We start from the raw sequence: 15158 nt of genomic DNA, 5'->3' as shown, positions 1-15158 counted from the left end.
ACTAGTGACACCGGAGAGCAAGTCCTACCCCATGTACAATGGGCTGTGTGTTTGTCATGCAGCAACAATCACAGACACCTTAGGGACATGGCGCAAATACGAACTAGAGTTGATAACAGTAGATCTGTCCAATAGAAAAGATGAAGAGATGAAAGCTCCTTGCAACCCACAAAAGACTCCTCCCTTAAAACTTGGGCCTATTTAGCTGGACAGAAAAAGCTGAATTATAGAGAGGTGGAGCAGGGGCATAACTCACTGTAATGGCTTGTTAACAGTAGAAGAAGTGAGCGGGGCTTCCAAGTGGGATATTAAGCAGCTGTTTTTTGCCACTGTAGCCTGAGTAAATCAGCAAAATGGATTCCCTGTTTGGTGTGTGACTTTTATTAATGGAATGATTTGGGAATATAAAAGCTCTCTGAGAGTGGCCTCTCTGTTTACTGAAAGGGCTCTGATTGATTAGGTAGCCATGTTTTGTGTTGGTTGTGCATTGCAATCATAAAGCAATGTTTTAGCATTAAATTAGCCACCGAGTCTGAGGTGAGACTTATTACAGGGGTCAATAAACATGTCACCAGGAAAACTGCTAATGTGGTTCATTTGAAAATGAAAACAGGCACCCCATGTCACTATATGATACGTGTAAAGTGTAAATACATGCACAATAGTGATTTATAGCAGCACAATCAAAATAAACCCACGCATATGCTGTATAAAGACCTGAGCTTTGAAGAATATACAGAGCCATTTTGTCATCATTACTATGAAAAAAAAATAATGCTGTAGCTGTTTTTAATAAAACTGATTTTGTGCTGATTGTGCATACATGTGGTAGAAGAGCATGTATGGTGTAAAATAAGATTAATGCATCATATCATGGTAGTAGGAAAATAGTTTTTAACCACAAACATTCATTTCAATCTGATTTTATCTGTGCAATGTCTTTGTTTTAAGAGGGAAGCAGCTGAAGATTTGGAAGATTGATGAACAACCAGATGTCTCTGACATCTCTTTTGATGTTCACTGTAGTTAAAAGAAACCATTTTCCAGTTATTTGATGTTCAGTTACTTTTAAGTCGGCAATTACAATATTTCAAAGCTGCAGCCTTATGGAACAACCTGACTAAAATGTCCAAACATAAAACAAATGGTAGCCTCGAGGAGCAACTTCAAAAAAAGATCTTGTGTTAATATGAACTAGCTTGACTTTATGACTCAATTCTACACAATCAAATATCTAAATGAACACAGAGCAAAGAGAAAACCAAAGACAAAACAACTGATTTTACATAAATCTTAATTTTTCCAGTAAAAAGCCTCAAGCTGAACAATTGAAAATTATGTACTTGCTTAAAGTGTTGTGGTAGATAAATATAGTTGGATTTTGTATGTAAAATAACAAGCTGCACTTACTGTCCATGTGACCTGGATGGTTGTGGGACTCTGGACAACTGGGTTGTGTAACCGAACTATGACTTCACCAAGCTCCTTCTGTACATGCCTGTGGTCAACACCCTGAGCTGGCGGACTTATGTCTATGAGAGAGAGAAAGAAAGAAAAATGAAAAAGACAAAAACAAGTGCATGTATTTCTTACATCCAAAAGTAAAATGTTGCCCGCTCTCTTCCACTTTTACCAGAGTTTACTCAGTTTCTTAGAATAAGTCTTAGTTCATCACCATCATGAGGGGAATGGTTAAAGACAGACTGAATAGACCAACAGGATTCAACAAAGGCATACACTTAGCGATCATTATTTCGTTTGAAAAGGAGCAACTTCATCTGCATTAAAATGACCTCATTTCATTTTGTGTTAAGGCACTTGTCTGGTTTGAAGAAACTGGAAGTTCTTCAGATGTGACTTGTCTGCACTTATTGGAGCCTGACTGAACAACCACATCAACGAATGAACTCTGAATGCGCGACCCCCAGACATAATGGATAGAAGATGAATGGACAGTATGACGCTATTTTCTAACTCATTTCCCATTTCACCATTTTGCACATGCATGTGTTTCAAGTTACAAGCAATACAAAAATGTCTATGAGATACTGAGTGTGGTTGTAACAACCCACATTTTGAGTTATTTACTAAATGAAAGTGAAAAACTTAAAGGAAGAAACTATATTTCAAGAATGCTTCAGACAACCCAACAGAGTCGTGAATCACAGGCCACACAAATAGGTCATGACAGGCCAAACACAGTTAAAAAGAAGTGGAAAATCAATTAGTCATCAATGTATGCTATTGTCAATAAACATGTCTATATATCATTTCAAGGTCCTACGGTCAGCGTAAAAGAGATATGCTGAATTTCAAATTGACTCTGCTTTTTATGAAGAGCAGGCTCTCGGCTTGCATTTGACAGTGCTTGGCTAAAATGTGATTTTTTTTTTTCTTTCTCTTTCTTTTTTGTGCCGGGAACTTATCATATCAATGTAATCTGGAGACTGTGGTCTGTCCGGTATCATAATCAAATCTTCTTTGGGTTTAGAGGCAGTCATTTTCTCCTGTTATGATCATTAACATAGCAGGGATAGCACTAACTGAGTTAGGCCCTCCAAAAGTAGACATGCTTATTTTACATAATTGCTTAAGTGTAGTCTTAATGAGTTGGGCTGAGATTGAGAATTTGACCTCTGGAAAGTTCTGCAGTATATCAGTGTGGCTATTCACTGCGGATTGCCAAGAGGGGATGATAAGTATCACACTTTGAAAGGAAGCACTGTGACCTTAACCTATAAGGTGCAGCAAAAATTATACTCAGCAAAAAAGAGAACTATGTTTCAATGGCAGAAGTGATTATGACACGTTTGGAAATTATTATACATGTATTATCCAAGGAGGGTTGAATCAAAGGCAATCAGACTTGATTGCCCTCGAGTAAACCCTCTTGGGATAACCATGACCTGGATGACTGAGAATCATTACAGACATTGCACATGTGCTCAATAGACACTAATACTATGAACATTCCTTTCATATTAATTAATTCAGTCTTACTTATTAAGTTATTTAAGGTACCTTGTGTTCTGACAGGCTCAGACATGGGACTTGGATCACTCAGGCCCTGGCTGTTGACTGCTCGGACCATGAACAGGTAGATGGTGTTGGGACGGAGACCTTTAACAGTAAACTGGGTGGTTTTCACATGATCTGCTACTGTTTGCCAGCTGTTGCTCACTGATTGGCTGTAATGGGAGAGAAGAGGGTTATTTCACTTCATTTTCACATTATATTGCATGTGAAATAAAACATGTTTGTACCTGTAAGCAATAGAATAAATAAGCTACTAACTGGCCTTTGATGTTACTGGTAAAACAAACCTGAACGCTTCAATGACAAATGAGGAGACAGGTGATGCTCCAACCATCCCGGACTGCCAGGACAAAGACACACTGTTCTTGGTGACATCCGTGACCTGAGGCTTAGATGGTGGTCCTGGAAGCTCATTCTCATCATGTTTTTTTGTGACTATCACTCCCCCAGCTTCTGAAGTATTCAAATGATAAAGAAAACTGTAATGTAATTTTCTCTAACAAGTGGAACTGAGAATTTTTTGTTTTTAACATAAAATACATGGAATCATTATGGCTTGCTGTACCTTTGACTTCCAAGAAAGCACTCCATGATGTTTCACCACTAGAACTGGTAGCCACACATGTGTATATCCCAGAGTCTGAAAGCTGGAGCGCAGTAGAAAACACATGCACATATGAATGCAAACAAACACACGCTAAGAGCATCAACACACCGAGTGCAATGACTCCACTAATCATACTTTCAGTGAAAGAGCCATTTGATTTCACACATCGTGAGAGCAGTAGCAGTGACAGACTACATGTGATCTTCCTCTCACTGAAACACTGATAAGAGATGGAGCGACTTCACAAGCTAGCCTTGTGCTGGCCAAATTGTGTGTCATTTGTGAGTGCCTCAAAGTGCTGACGCTAATTTCCTAATGAATTCCATTTTCTACTCACCACCCTTCCATCACTTTTCCACTCCCTCTCCTTATTTCCCCACTGTCCTGCCGACCACAACAAAGCCAGGCTAATTAATTTAGGGTGGGCTGCTAGAACCCCCTGGACCGATGACAGCTGGCTTGTCTCTCCATCCCTCTTAGGAACTTTGTTTTTTTTGTTGGTTTTTGTCCCTGTGCCTTCCTTCCATTTATTAAATAACATGTCAGTGGTCGGCAGCTTTGTCAAGCGTAATAGATATTCCACTGAGGCCTCAGAGTGGGGAAAGGAAGATGTGAGCCTTTTAAATTTAATCTACTCTAAATGTGTGTGTGTGTACGACACGTGTGTGTGTATATGTCTTAAGTGCATACATGTTTCTATCCTACAGCTGGAGCCCATCCAACCCTGCACAGCTGAGCCATGTCAGCGTTGCCATGCCACATAAGTGATACTATCAAACAATTAATGAAATAAAATAAATAAATGATGTATATTTATTTATTTATTAAGGTATTATGGTTCCAAATTAATGCTTAAGCCATGTTCTACTTAATTCTACAAAAGCTTATATCTTGCTGTGTTGCAAGCATGAACATACACATTTACATAAGAGACAAGAAAATAGAGTGATAAGAAGATACTTCATTATATGATAGCACAACTGACTGGTGGGTCTTAAAATTATATAAGCGAGATCCTTTACCTTGACGTTTTTGATCTGGAGGCTTCCCAGCTCCTGCAGGGACATACGAGGGTCCTTTCCCAGCAGACTGACCCCATCCTTCAGCCAGCTGATGGAAGGGATTGGGTCTCCTGATGCTTGGCACTTCAACAACGCCACACTGTCCACCCCTAATGTCTGGTTGGATGGGCCTTGGCGAATGATGGGTGGTGGTCTGTCTGTGAGCACTGTAATAAGAAGACAACATTATGGGCATATCATTATTTACAAGATACATTCAACAACAGTTTGAAGTTGAGATGGATGACGTTGTACACATAAGGCGTCTGACTATGACAGCACTGATCATAAAGTACGCTGGTGGTGGATGTGGGTATCTATCATGAAGTAACCTATTTTCTCTGCAGGTCTTGTAATTGCACCACAGAACAATGACTATTTCCTGTTTTTCCTGGAAGCAGGGCAAAAACAGCTGGGTAGTGTTTTTTAGTTTCATTGATGTGGCAAAGGGATGCTAAGCAGTTTCCAGTTATTGCCTGGGTTGCCTTATTTTTATACACTACTCTAGACTCTGTGGTACAGTTTGGCGGGAGGCTCTTGCCTTTTGACTCAGTGTGGTTCAGATAAATACTTCATTATGTGCAGTGTGGGGCACAATAAAAGGTGAATTTCAAATACGAATTTACACTGAAACCACCTCATGATATACACAAGAGATGTAAGAGTGAAGAATCAAACTCTTAACAGGAAATTCTCGGCAAAACCAATCTTTTTACATGTTGGTAAAGTTTCACTTTCGATGCTAATGCTGTGATGAATTCAATTTATATGAGAAAATTAATTTGTTATAATGTGCCAAAAAAGCCAGTGGGTTCTTTCTATGAAATACTGGGTATGTCAGAGGTGATCTCATAGAGAGTTAGCAGTCTAGCGCACAGGCAGTTTATATATTTAGAGTTGAATAATGTGGAGTCCCCCTGGCATCACAGAACCCACATTAATTAGAAGGTATGGATTAATGATGTCAGACCTGCAGGGGCTAATTACCAAGTCTACCTCAGTAACCTTTCAACACATTATCACACCCTCGTTTCCACCCTTTTTCTCTCTAGCAGCCACATCTGACAAAAGGAAGCGATTCCAAGCTTGTGCTGCATTATGGTCACCCTTGGTTTTGAGGCCCCTGAGAGAGACAGAGAAAAACTGTGCAGAAGGCCCTCTATATCATCTAACACAAGCCAAATGTAGTGCATCAATTCCAATGATAATAGTTCATTCATTATTTTAGTCCACTGGATGTTTATTTTAAGGAGAATGTGATCATATGAATCATAAGTGATAATCTAAATCATGAGTGGATCCAAAGTACCTCCTTCTAGACAGTGGGCTCACTATGCTGTAGTTTATCTTATCTCATAAGCACATCACGGAAGTCCTCTGTCTGCTTTCGCTTTCACCTCAAGATTTACACCAACATTACAATCTACAATAAAGCTTTTTGTTCACTATTAAATAGCCTGAAATATGATGTGCATCCATGTTTGTTAAAGGATGTTTTAAGTACAGTTCACAACACCAACACTTTCTTTTTTAACAAAAGGCAGTATGCTTTAACTAAGGCAAGTGCACAAATAGAATCATTTGCTTGGTCTAGGGGGCTTGATGAGTCTGATGTATGTGTTGATGGCATGTAGGAGTGACGCAGGGAGGAGGCGAGGCTCAACTGAGGCCTTGGGTTTCTGGATCAGGAATTTCTCATTACAGATCTCCTTGAACTCCACAGACTGTTGTCGGTGCATGGTGCAGTAAATCACAAGAAGACTGCAGCAGGTGTGGCCATGACCTCACCCCGGCCCTCCTGCGCTCTTTCCTTCTCTCCCTCATTTTATTTTGGACCTGCCTCACACTCATCTTTCTCACATGCCTCATCTAACACATTCCAGCAGGAACAAAATCATTATGTCTGAATTGGAAAATGTACAGTAAATACTTAACAACCAAAAAAGAGGCTTAACTGCCGATGTATATGGGTGTAAAAGCTGAAATTATTTCAATCAATTGGAGGACATAGCAATTTGTTTGTGAAATGGAACTATTTATGTTTCAAATAAAATGTTGAAAAGTGTTCCCGGAGGTGCTTTTAATCTTTCAGCTAGCAGGTACTTCAGCAGACATATGGATGGCCGTCTATCTACCATCACAACAGCTGAGCAGATTAGATGCTCCCACACCTCGCAGGACCACATAATTCATTCCACAGCAAACCATTGTCACTCACTCACTCAATCATGCCCCACCACCCGTTCTTTCTCCCTGTGTCTTTCTCTTGCTACTTCCCTCACAAACATACGTGCACCTCACCCACTCACCCACCAAATACTGATCATTAAACTTGAAGAACTCAAGGGCATTGCTTTATTTCCTTTCCAAATGAAAAAGCAGAACATTTTAATTAATCTGTGTCAGAAGAAAACTGAAACAAAGAGCGCACTAGAAAAAAGCACAGTGACTGAGGGTTTTCTCGCTGAATTTAGTCCTGGGCATGGAATAAAAACATTTATTTTATGCCTGTGTATTTATTCTTTCAAAAGTTTTAAAGGCCAAAATCCACATTAAACTCAACAAGACAGGAAAGATGTTCCGGTTAACCATCATAAACTAAACTCAAGTGCATGTAGGATGGAATCAGACATGCAGATTGAGTATACATCTGTGTTTATATGCACATATGTACTGGTTTCACCACATTTGCAGTGGTGCTTAAGTGAGTGCTGTAGAGTGCTGGCATGGAAGAAGTTATGTGCCAGTTTTCCCTTACCATCTGTGACCTCCAGTTGAGCCTTGGCGAGAATACTGCCTGCAACGGTCAGGGCTTGGCAGATATAGTAACCAGCATCTGCCCGCTGCACAGATGAGATGGTGAGGTCTCCACTGGGCGACACTGAGAAGCGACTGTTGGGCTGCTGGGGTTGGTTGGGAAACAGCAAATTCTGCAGGAAGAGGAACAAACAGCCAATTAGTGAGAACATGGAACCAGTACAACCTGGAAGAATTACAAAAAGCTCACACACACTCCACCACCAAACACACATGTATATGTAAACCACACACACACATACACACAAATACACACAGAGTACACAATTACAACTATCGTCTGAACAGAGTAAATTTCATCTATCACTCGGTTAACCAATTGCACAGCATGTATACAGTTTGATGATTTGGTTTCATACTTATTTTTGGGCCAAGCCAGAGGCTCCACTGGGTTATGAAGGCTACTTTTGCTCTTGTTGGCATCATGACTACTTTCCTCTCTGCTTCATTTCCACTGTAGTTTTGGTCTGCTTTTTTTTACCCCCAGAGACCACTCCATACAAGTGGAGCTTATACTGAATTAAAAATATATATATTTAGTATATTATCAATCCAGTGCATATCATAGTAAATACACAGCTGAGATCTTTCTTTTTTGTATTCGCTTTTTTCTTATATGATCCCCAAAGGTAACCAGCAAATACATTAGCTGGATTTAATTACCCTTCATCACTTAAATCCTACAAATGATGGTATTTTTTCAAATGAGGCTCTACAAATCTGTAACACGAGAGATGTACACTCCATTATGCTCAAGTGTCAGAAAAAAGGCCGTTATGTCATGAAATTACTGCATTTGATTAGCTTTAATTTTTTCTCTCAACAAATACCTCCATACCCATTATAAGTCATTGTAAGGGAGGTAGAAAAGCCATCAATACACAACAGGACAGAACCGAGTACTGAGAAGACAAGGACATGCAACCACTTGTGCAAAGACATTTGTAGAGCATTTGTTTTGAAAGACTCATATTTAATTACAATGTGAAACACACGCCGGATATAAATCTGGTCTACAAGTTCACAACATTACTCAGTAATAATGAGTCATACGCTTTAGGTCACACATGAATAAGAGGTAAATGTTACACCAAATGTTTGTGTGAACATGTAAGCATGTGTCTCACTTCTGTTCACTCTTTCAAAAGAACTATGCTGTAATTGCTGGCCTGCAGGCTTTGTGTGTATGTGTGTGTTTTGAACCTTAGCCAGAGCTGAATCATATCTCTGGCTCATCTACAAGCCCCAACAGGCTCCTAATTGGCACTGTTGTTGAGCATTGTGAGGACACCCAGGTATTTGAATGGGTTATCTACTTGAGTGAGGGATAGGATCGTTCTTATCAGCACAGGGTCACGGGAAACCGATTAGCACTTTGCCAGGCACACTGTCGTTTGGCAGCTCCTGAGAACAAAGGTGTATCTGTAGGTCTGTAGTAAAGATACTGATGGCAGATAGTGTAGTTTGAAGTATCGTGTGTGTGTGTGTGTGCGCAGGGCAAGAGAATCGCGAGTATTCAGTGTCCATGCAGCCAAGGGAATCCAAACAAAGTGCTGAGTGCTGATAACACTAGATGTACAGTAAAGCTGCCTGCTTAACATTTTCTATCCGTGGGGTTGTGCAAGATTGTCCACTCTTACCTGACTTCCCTCTTTCTGCCAGAAGACAGCAGGCTGAGGGTTTCCTTTGGTTTCACACGGGAAGGTGGCAGTGCGACCTTGAGCCACAATTTGGTCCCTTGGACGGATGACAAACTGAGGGGCAGCTGGGGTCAAAGGGTAAAAAGAGCAGTGTTAGTAGACCAGTGGAACATAGTTAGGCTTAACATCAGTGCTGGAGATAATCAGTGCTTGGGGATTTCAAGCAAAAACAAGCAATATACCACATGGTCAAATTAAAATGGGAGTGCCGTACAGAGCTTCCATGCAGCATAATATTCGTCATTTTCTCTCTGATGGCTCTGAACACCAATGGCTATCATGACTATCATTGCCATGGTAACCAGGTTGGCCATTCATCCAGGTGAGGCTGGAGCTGAATGAATGACAGTCGCATTGGCATTCACACAGGGAAGTGCCTTGGCCACAATGGCGTTTAGATCTGAGACAACACATAGGCACACCCATGCCCTGGAAACATCCAAGACTATGAACAGGTAAAGACATACAGGGATAAACATGTCTGACTTTCCATATGTAAGATTTAGTCTGTATCAGAATGAATCTCATATAAAAGTACAGATCTTTGTGGCGCAATACTTCTGATAAAAGTTGTAGAAAAGGGGAGAGAGAGATAGAGAAGACTATTTTTGTGTTTATCATGCTTCAAGCTAACACTCTCCATCAAAGACACAAGAGGTTTGAAGGGCTATCAAACTTTGAGATCGTAGTGTGAAGCTTTCTCAGTAAATATCCACGACTCCATCAGAAGCTAGACCAGTTGTCACACCCTTGCACGGAGACAGAGTGAGACATTTTTGACTGACGACTTGACAGATGCGGTTCAATAATAGAGAGAGAGGTTTAGAGATCAGATACATGTTCTTTTGGTGTGCTGTATTAGCTCTCCTCACTTTCTGACTGTTCCCTGATGGCAGGCTATATAGGCATGATTTCACACTACACTTTCCTCACAACAAATGTTTCTACTTGTTCAAGAGCCATTCATCATCATGATTTTTCAAAGGACAAGTAACAAACAGAGGCTGATGAATCAGAACGCATAGCTGGAATAATAATGGAATATAGAGTGTCTCCCTTCCCACAGTGGACTCTATTACTTAACAGCAATATAGGTGTTATGACTTGACAAATCAATTTAAAATTCCCCTTTCTCATCCCAAAGACAAAAAAGACTATAGAGTCTTTCATATAGATGACATAGCACCCAGCACAGCAGCAAAGAATACTTTGCCCCATCATATCTTATCTTTATATCCTACCTATAACCTGTACTCACAACATTTTTCATACAGTTGCCATAAGCTAATCATTAATATATATGCTGAACATCAACACAATTATCTCAGCTGCGAAACCTGATCTCTGTGAATGTCTGAACTTTGACTTGAGATGACATACTTAATGACCTAAGACCTCTACTTGTTTATTCTATAACCATCGCTGGTGTCTTGGTCCCATGTTAACAAGTGCCATGTTTGCCAAGACTGGACATAAAAAATGCTTCACTTGCAGAAGGAAAATGGCTCCTGCAAACATAATCAAAGTCAGCAGAGTATAGAAACATAGTCCTAGCTGTAAACTCAAAGAGGAGCAGAAATGTGTTCTTTAAACAAACAAAATGCAAACTGTAAAGATTTATATAGATTGCTGCAAAATTCTATGACAAAAATGATTTGTTGCAATGCAACATCTTGCCCCCTTTCTGCTTCTTTTGATTTCTTTGTAAGTCCTTTCTGTGACAAGCCAGCTGGTTCCAGTAAAGCCAAACTCTTCCCATTTGGCGGGTTTCTCCATGTAATCCCTTTTTGGGGTGTGTGTATTTGTCAAAGATACACGCAGTCGGGATTGGTACAGATGGCTACAGATTTACAGCCTTCCCGTTTGGCCTTCTGCAGCTTGGATATCTTGTGGCTCTCACAATGCCGGGCCTGATACAGAGCTCCTAAATCATGCTCTGGCAAAGATTCAGTTTCCTCCCTTCTCTTCCTCTGCTCTGTTGCATCCCACACACTGTATTACAAACCACTCACCAAAAATATGGTTTAACACCTTGCAGACTGCTCCTTATCATACATTGCCCAGCCTTATCTTTTCTCAAACTGTCTTCATCAGTCTTTTCTTCTTAACCTTTCTTAGAGTGTGGCACATGAACTCAGTTTATTAATAACCAAGAGTTTACGCAACTTGTCTCTGTATTTATCACAACAAGTACTGTCAAACAGAATTAAGTTATGTGAATGTTTTTGAGGGTTGCAATTGTTTTTTTGTTTTATTTATGGATGATTGCTTGCAGCTGCATGTCAAAAGATTAAGTGTTGTTCAGCTAGATTCAACCAAGCTTTACTAGAATTACTTTATCTGTGAATCATTGTTGTTGTAACCAACAACTTGGCATCAGTGGTGGCTTTGTTAACAGCAAATACATATTATATTGTGCTTTGGCTGTTTAACCCACTGTAGAAAGGTCAAAACATCAGCTGAACTGTAGTATCTATGAGATGACTGATTGCTCAGCAAGATATCCCCACTCTTTTATGAGACCAAAACTGTAGTTTCTGTATGCTCAGCTTTTCCTGGTGACCTGAGAAATATCTTGGGCTTATTCTATAGCTGCAGTACTACTTTCAAGCTCACTTTCTATGTTTTAAATTACATTTGAAAACGAATAAAATACTGAAGGGAGATGTGAGGCGCAAATGAGAGGGATGCCCACAGAGAAGCACAGATCAAAAACGTATGCAGCTTGGCTCTGGGGCTAACTTATACTGTTTTGATTCAGAGACCCTTTTTGACATGTGAGAGGCTCCTTCCTGTCCCTTTCCAAGGAAACACATGATCAGGCACCCATATTTAATTCATGACAAGTCACAGGTTTGGAGAGGGTCACTGGTTTGGAAAGGGCTCCACATAAAACAGCAGTCAGGGTGAAAATAATAAATGGACAGAGAGACTGACATCCATTCAGTACACCCAGGCACACAAACTTAGAAGCATTTCTTTTAAATCCCATGTTCTGTCATATTTTATTCAGAAGTTGACGGCAATTACTGTCTCTTCCCACAGGCAGAGTGAATGTGTAATTTCCTCCACCTTCTTGGAAGCTGACAGTTTAACAATTGTAGACAGCCACTGCTGTTTTGGCAACCAAAGTCCTGCCACTGAGACACTGGGTTTTTCTGCCAGTCAAGCCTGTTTTGACACACACTTCTGCCATTCTGTTTCTCTCCCTTCTTTGTCCTACCCCATGTTTCTTTCTGCTGCATTCCTCTTGTTTCTGCTTTGAAAACACACACTTTTCTCTCCAGATGCCCATTTTCACTCACTCCCTCAAACAAGTTGACATATTAAGTGTATCAAATTTGGTTCTGCGCTGACCTTTTCTCAATCTACAGGGAAATAAAATGAGATTCCCAGTTCCATGTTGGGGCTCAGAAGGAAAGAAGCCTGTCCAAAACAAACAGATCTCAGCTTTGTGTTCCAGAAGTCCACAGATGGCTTCGAGACTTGCAAGTTAAACACGTCCTGGACCATATGAGATGACAATGTCTGAGACTATCAGACTGCCAGGGTCTGAGTCTAAAAAGCCTTCAGTTTAGAGCTTAATGGGGGAAAGTTTAAACAACTATACTTGATAAAACTGAGCTGTAGTATGTGTTGAAACCTATACCAATTCAATCAGCTGATGGTGATTGGGAAAGACAACAATTTTAAACCCTATTCTTTACAGAGAGAACATATATAGATATTCAGAAAACATAGAAGCCATATGAAAATAAAAATGCTGTGTTTAAGCTCTGCAAGTTGCTGCAAACAAAATAAGTGCAGCTGGTAACACTGATTAGGACGGATATGTATCATATTCAATTAACAGGCAGACCTGGTGTAATAGGCTATTAGTGTTTTTTCATGTTAGTAATCCAGGTAGAGCTGTAACAAGTCTACACAACTATTAGTAACCGTAACAGTAAGAGTAATTCTGAGGGTACAAAATGTGATGTAACACCTTTGTTAGTCAAATACAGTAATGTTAAAGCAATGGTAACTGATTGTCAAGCAGTCAGATGCAGTAGTGTGTATGGAGGGGTCATGCAGGATGGAATCAAATCAGAAGGATGGTACTTACCGACATTGCGATCTGGAGACACAACAATGGAGGAGTGGATACACAAAAGAAACAAATTAAGACACAGACACACAAACATATAAGACGGGGAACAGAACAAACACAATAAAATAAGACAAAAAAAAGAAATAAAAGTCAGAATGAATGACATGTTGTGTTGGGGCCAACACATTTCTGGCACAGGGTAAGCATAACAGAGAGGATCCAGTAGCTTTTGTCCACTGGGCAGTTTTATTGACAAGATCAAAGCCTCTGATTCTGAGATCCCTGAGTGATAAAGGTAGTCTGGAATAGGTGCCCCCTGGTGGTCAAATATCTTCAAGTGCTTTGATATTTCTGTGGAGGCAGGCATCTCTGCTCTTCAGGGACAAAAACACCACTGGACCTCCTCCGTCTGCATTAATGAAATTGACATTTCTACAGGTGGTGTGTGTTTGTAATAGCAGGGTGAAGGTGTGTTTGTCACTGGTGCTGATGGATAGAGCAGAAAAAAGAGGAAGAGAGGGAGAGCAAAGAAAAGATTTCAAAGACAAAATAAGGGCTGTATGTGGGTTACTTTACAGAAGTTATGGTACAGGTAGGGGTTCTCAAGTGTCTCCTTTGTGTGATTTTATGTATCTTCACCATCAACTCAAACACTAAGATTCTACTCTCACAAACCCAGCTTCCAAAGAGATCTTGTTTTACCTCCTGCTGACCACCTGCATTGCTTTAAAGTGCTCCACAGAGACATTAAACACTTGGCTTTAATGGGAAGAAGAGTGGTGAAAATAGGGAAAATTATGGTTACAATGTTTTTATTAACCTTGTAAACCCCAGTTGTGGGACTGGCTGTGTGCATCAGTAATCTGTGAAATGGCTTTGCTGACTGAGCGGTTAAGGCATGGAGGGTAGCGTGGCTAGTAGACCAGTACGACGGGCAGGGGGGTGGCAGAGTTTGTCGACGCTGCACATGGAAATGTAAATAATTGTAAACAGATTCATGGACTGTCTACATCTCTCTTGACTGTGGGAGTCAGCATGGATTTCCATTTGTCCAAAGGGGACCCTGTGGAGTAAACTGCCAATCTTAACCTCATGTTAGTGTAGTACCGTTTCTATGTGTTGTTACGTGCTAACTAACATAAAAAAATGACAAACAACAAAAGTGTTTCATACCTCTGACTGTGAGAGTGGCAGAAGCCTCCAGCTTGCCCACACGGTTTTCTGCCACACAGGTGAATGTGCCCTCGTCGTTAATGGATGCCTTCTTCACTCTCAGCACGTAGTCGTCTTTGTCATACTTGATCTCATACCTGTCAGCAAAGACGTAACATCATGAAGTTCAGCATTAAATACGAACACTATAAATTCAGATAAAACCCTGTGAAATGTTACAAATTATTCAGTATTTCACCCATGCCTGTTGAGCTGTCTAGCAGAAGCCATGAACCATATTTTCGCTTGGAGAGATACACTGTACTCAGAAACACAACTGTTCATTCTGACAAATTGAGATTGCATGGAGGTGGATCAATTATTCAACAATGACACACAGTACACAGAGAGGTGTATACTCAGTTGGAACACTTGAAACTTGTTCGATACTCATGAAATGTTTATCTGTGTTTTTAACCATAACTAGAGCTATATGTGTGTGTGTGTGTTAACGTAAGCATTTCTGTTCCAGTGTACGAAGGTACAGGTGCAATGCATCTTCATGGAACACGTTATTGTGAGGGATTTTGACTAACTGAATCCACATAGCAACTATATGTATGGCTAGACTTGTATGACAGGTGACAGGACAATTATGCCAGTTTGGTTTGCTATTCCAGTCTATAATTTAAAGG

The 15158-nt window shown here is 40.3% G+C and overlaps 1 protein-coding gene across 1 annotated transcript in view; it reads right to left on the bottom strand.

The window, feature by feature from the left end:
- The window catches only part of robo2 (roundabout, axon guidance receptor, homolog 2 (Drosophila)), a 163436-nt gene that overhangs the window by 35883 nt on the left and 112395 nt on the right, over positions 1-15158 (bottom strand). The window contains exons 6-14 of the mRNA XM_053320673.1: positions 14485-14621; positions 13327-13338; positions 9162-9286; positions 7463-7634; positions 4666-4871; positions 3602-3683; positions 3324-3489; positions 3022-3188; positions 1411-1532 (exon numbers count right to left, since the gene is read on the bottom strand). Of these exons, the coding sequence (XP_053176648.1) occupies positions 1411-1532; positions 3022-3188; positions 3324-3489; positions 3602-3683; positions 4666-4871; positions 7463-7634; positions 9162-9286; positions 13327-13338; positions 14485-14621 (1189 nt within the window). The remainder of the gene's footprint in view (positions 1-1410; positions 1533-3021; positions 3189-3323; positions 3490-3601; positions 3684-4665; positions 4872-7462; positions 7635-9161; positions 9287-13326; positions 13339-14484; positions 14622-15158) is intronic.

This window comes from Scomber japonicus, chromosome 6 (assembly GCF_027409825.1).
Source record: "Scomber japonicus isolate fScoJap1 chromosome 6, fScoJap1.pri, whole genome shotgun sequence".
NCBI classification, from domain to species: Eukaryota; Metazoa; Chordata; class Actinopteri; order Scombriformes; family Scombridae; genus Scomber; species Scomber japonicus.
This window is presented reverse-complemented; position numbering and strand designations above follow the sequence as displayed.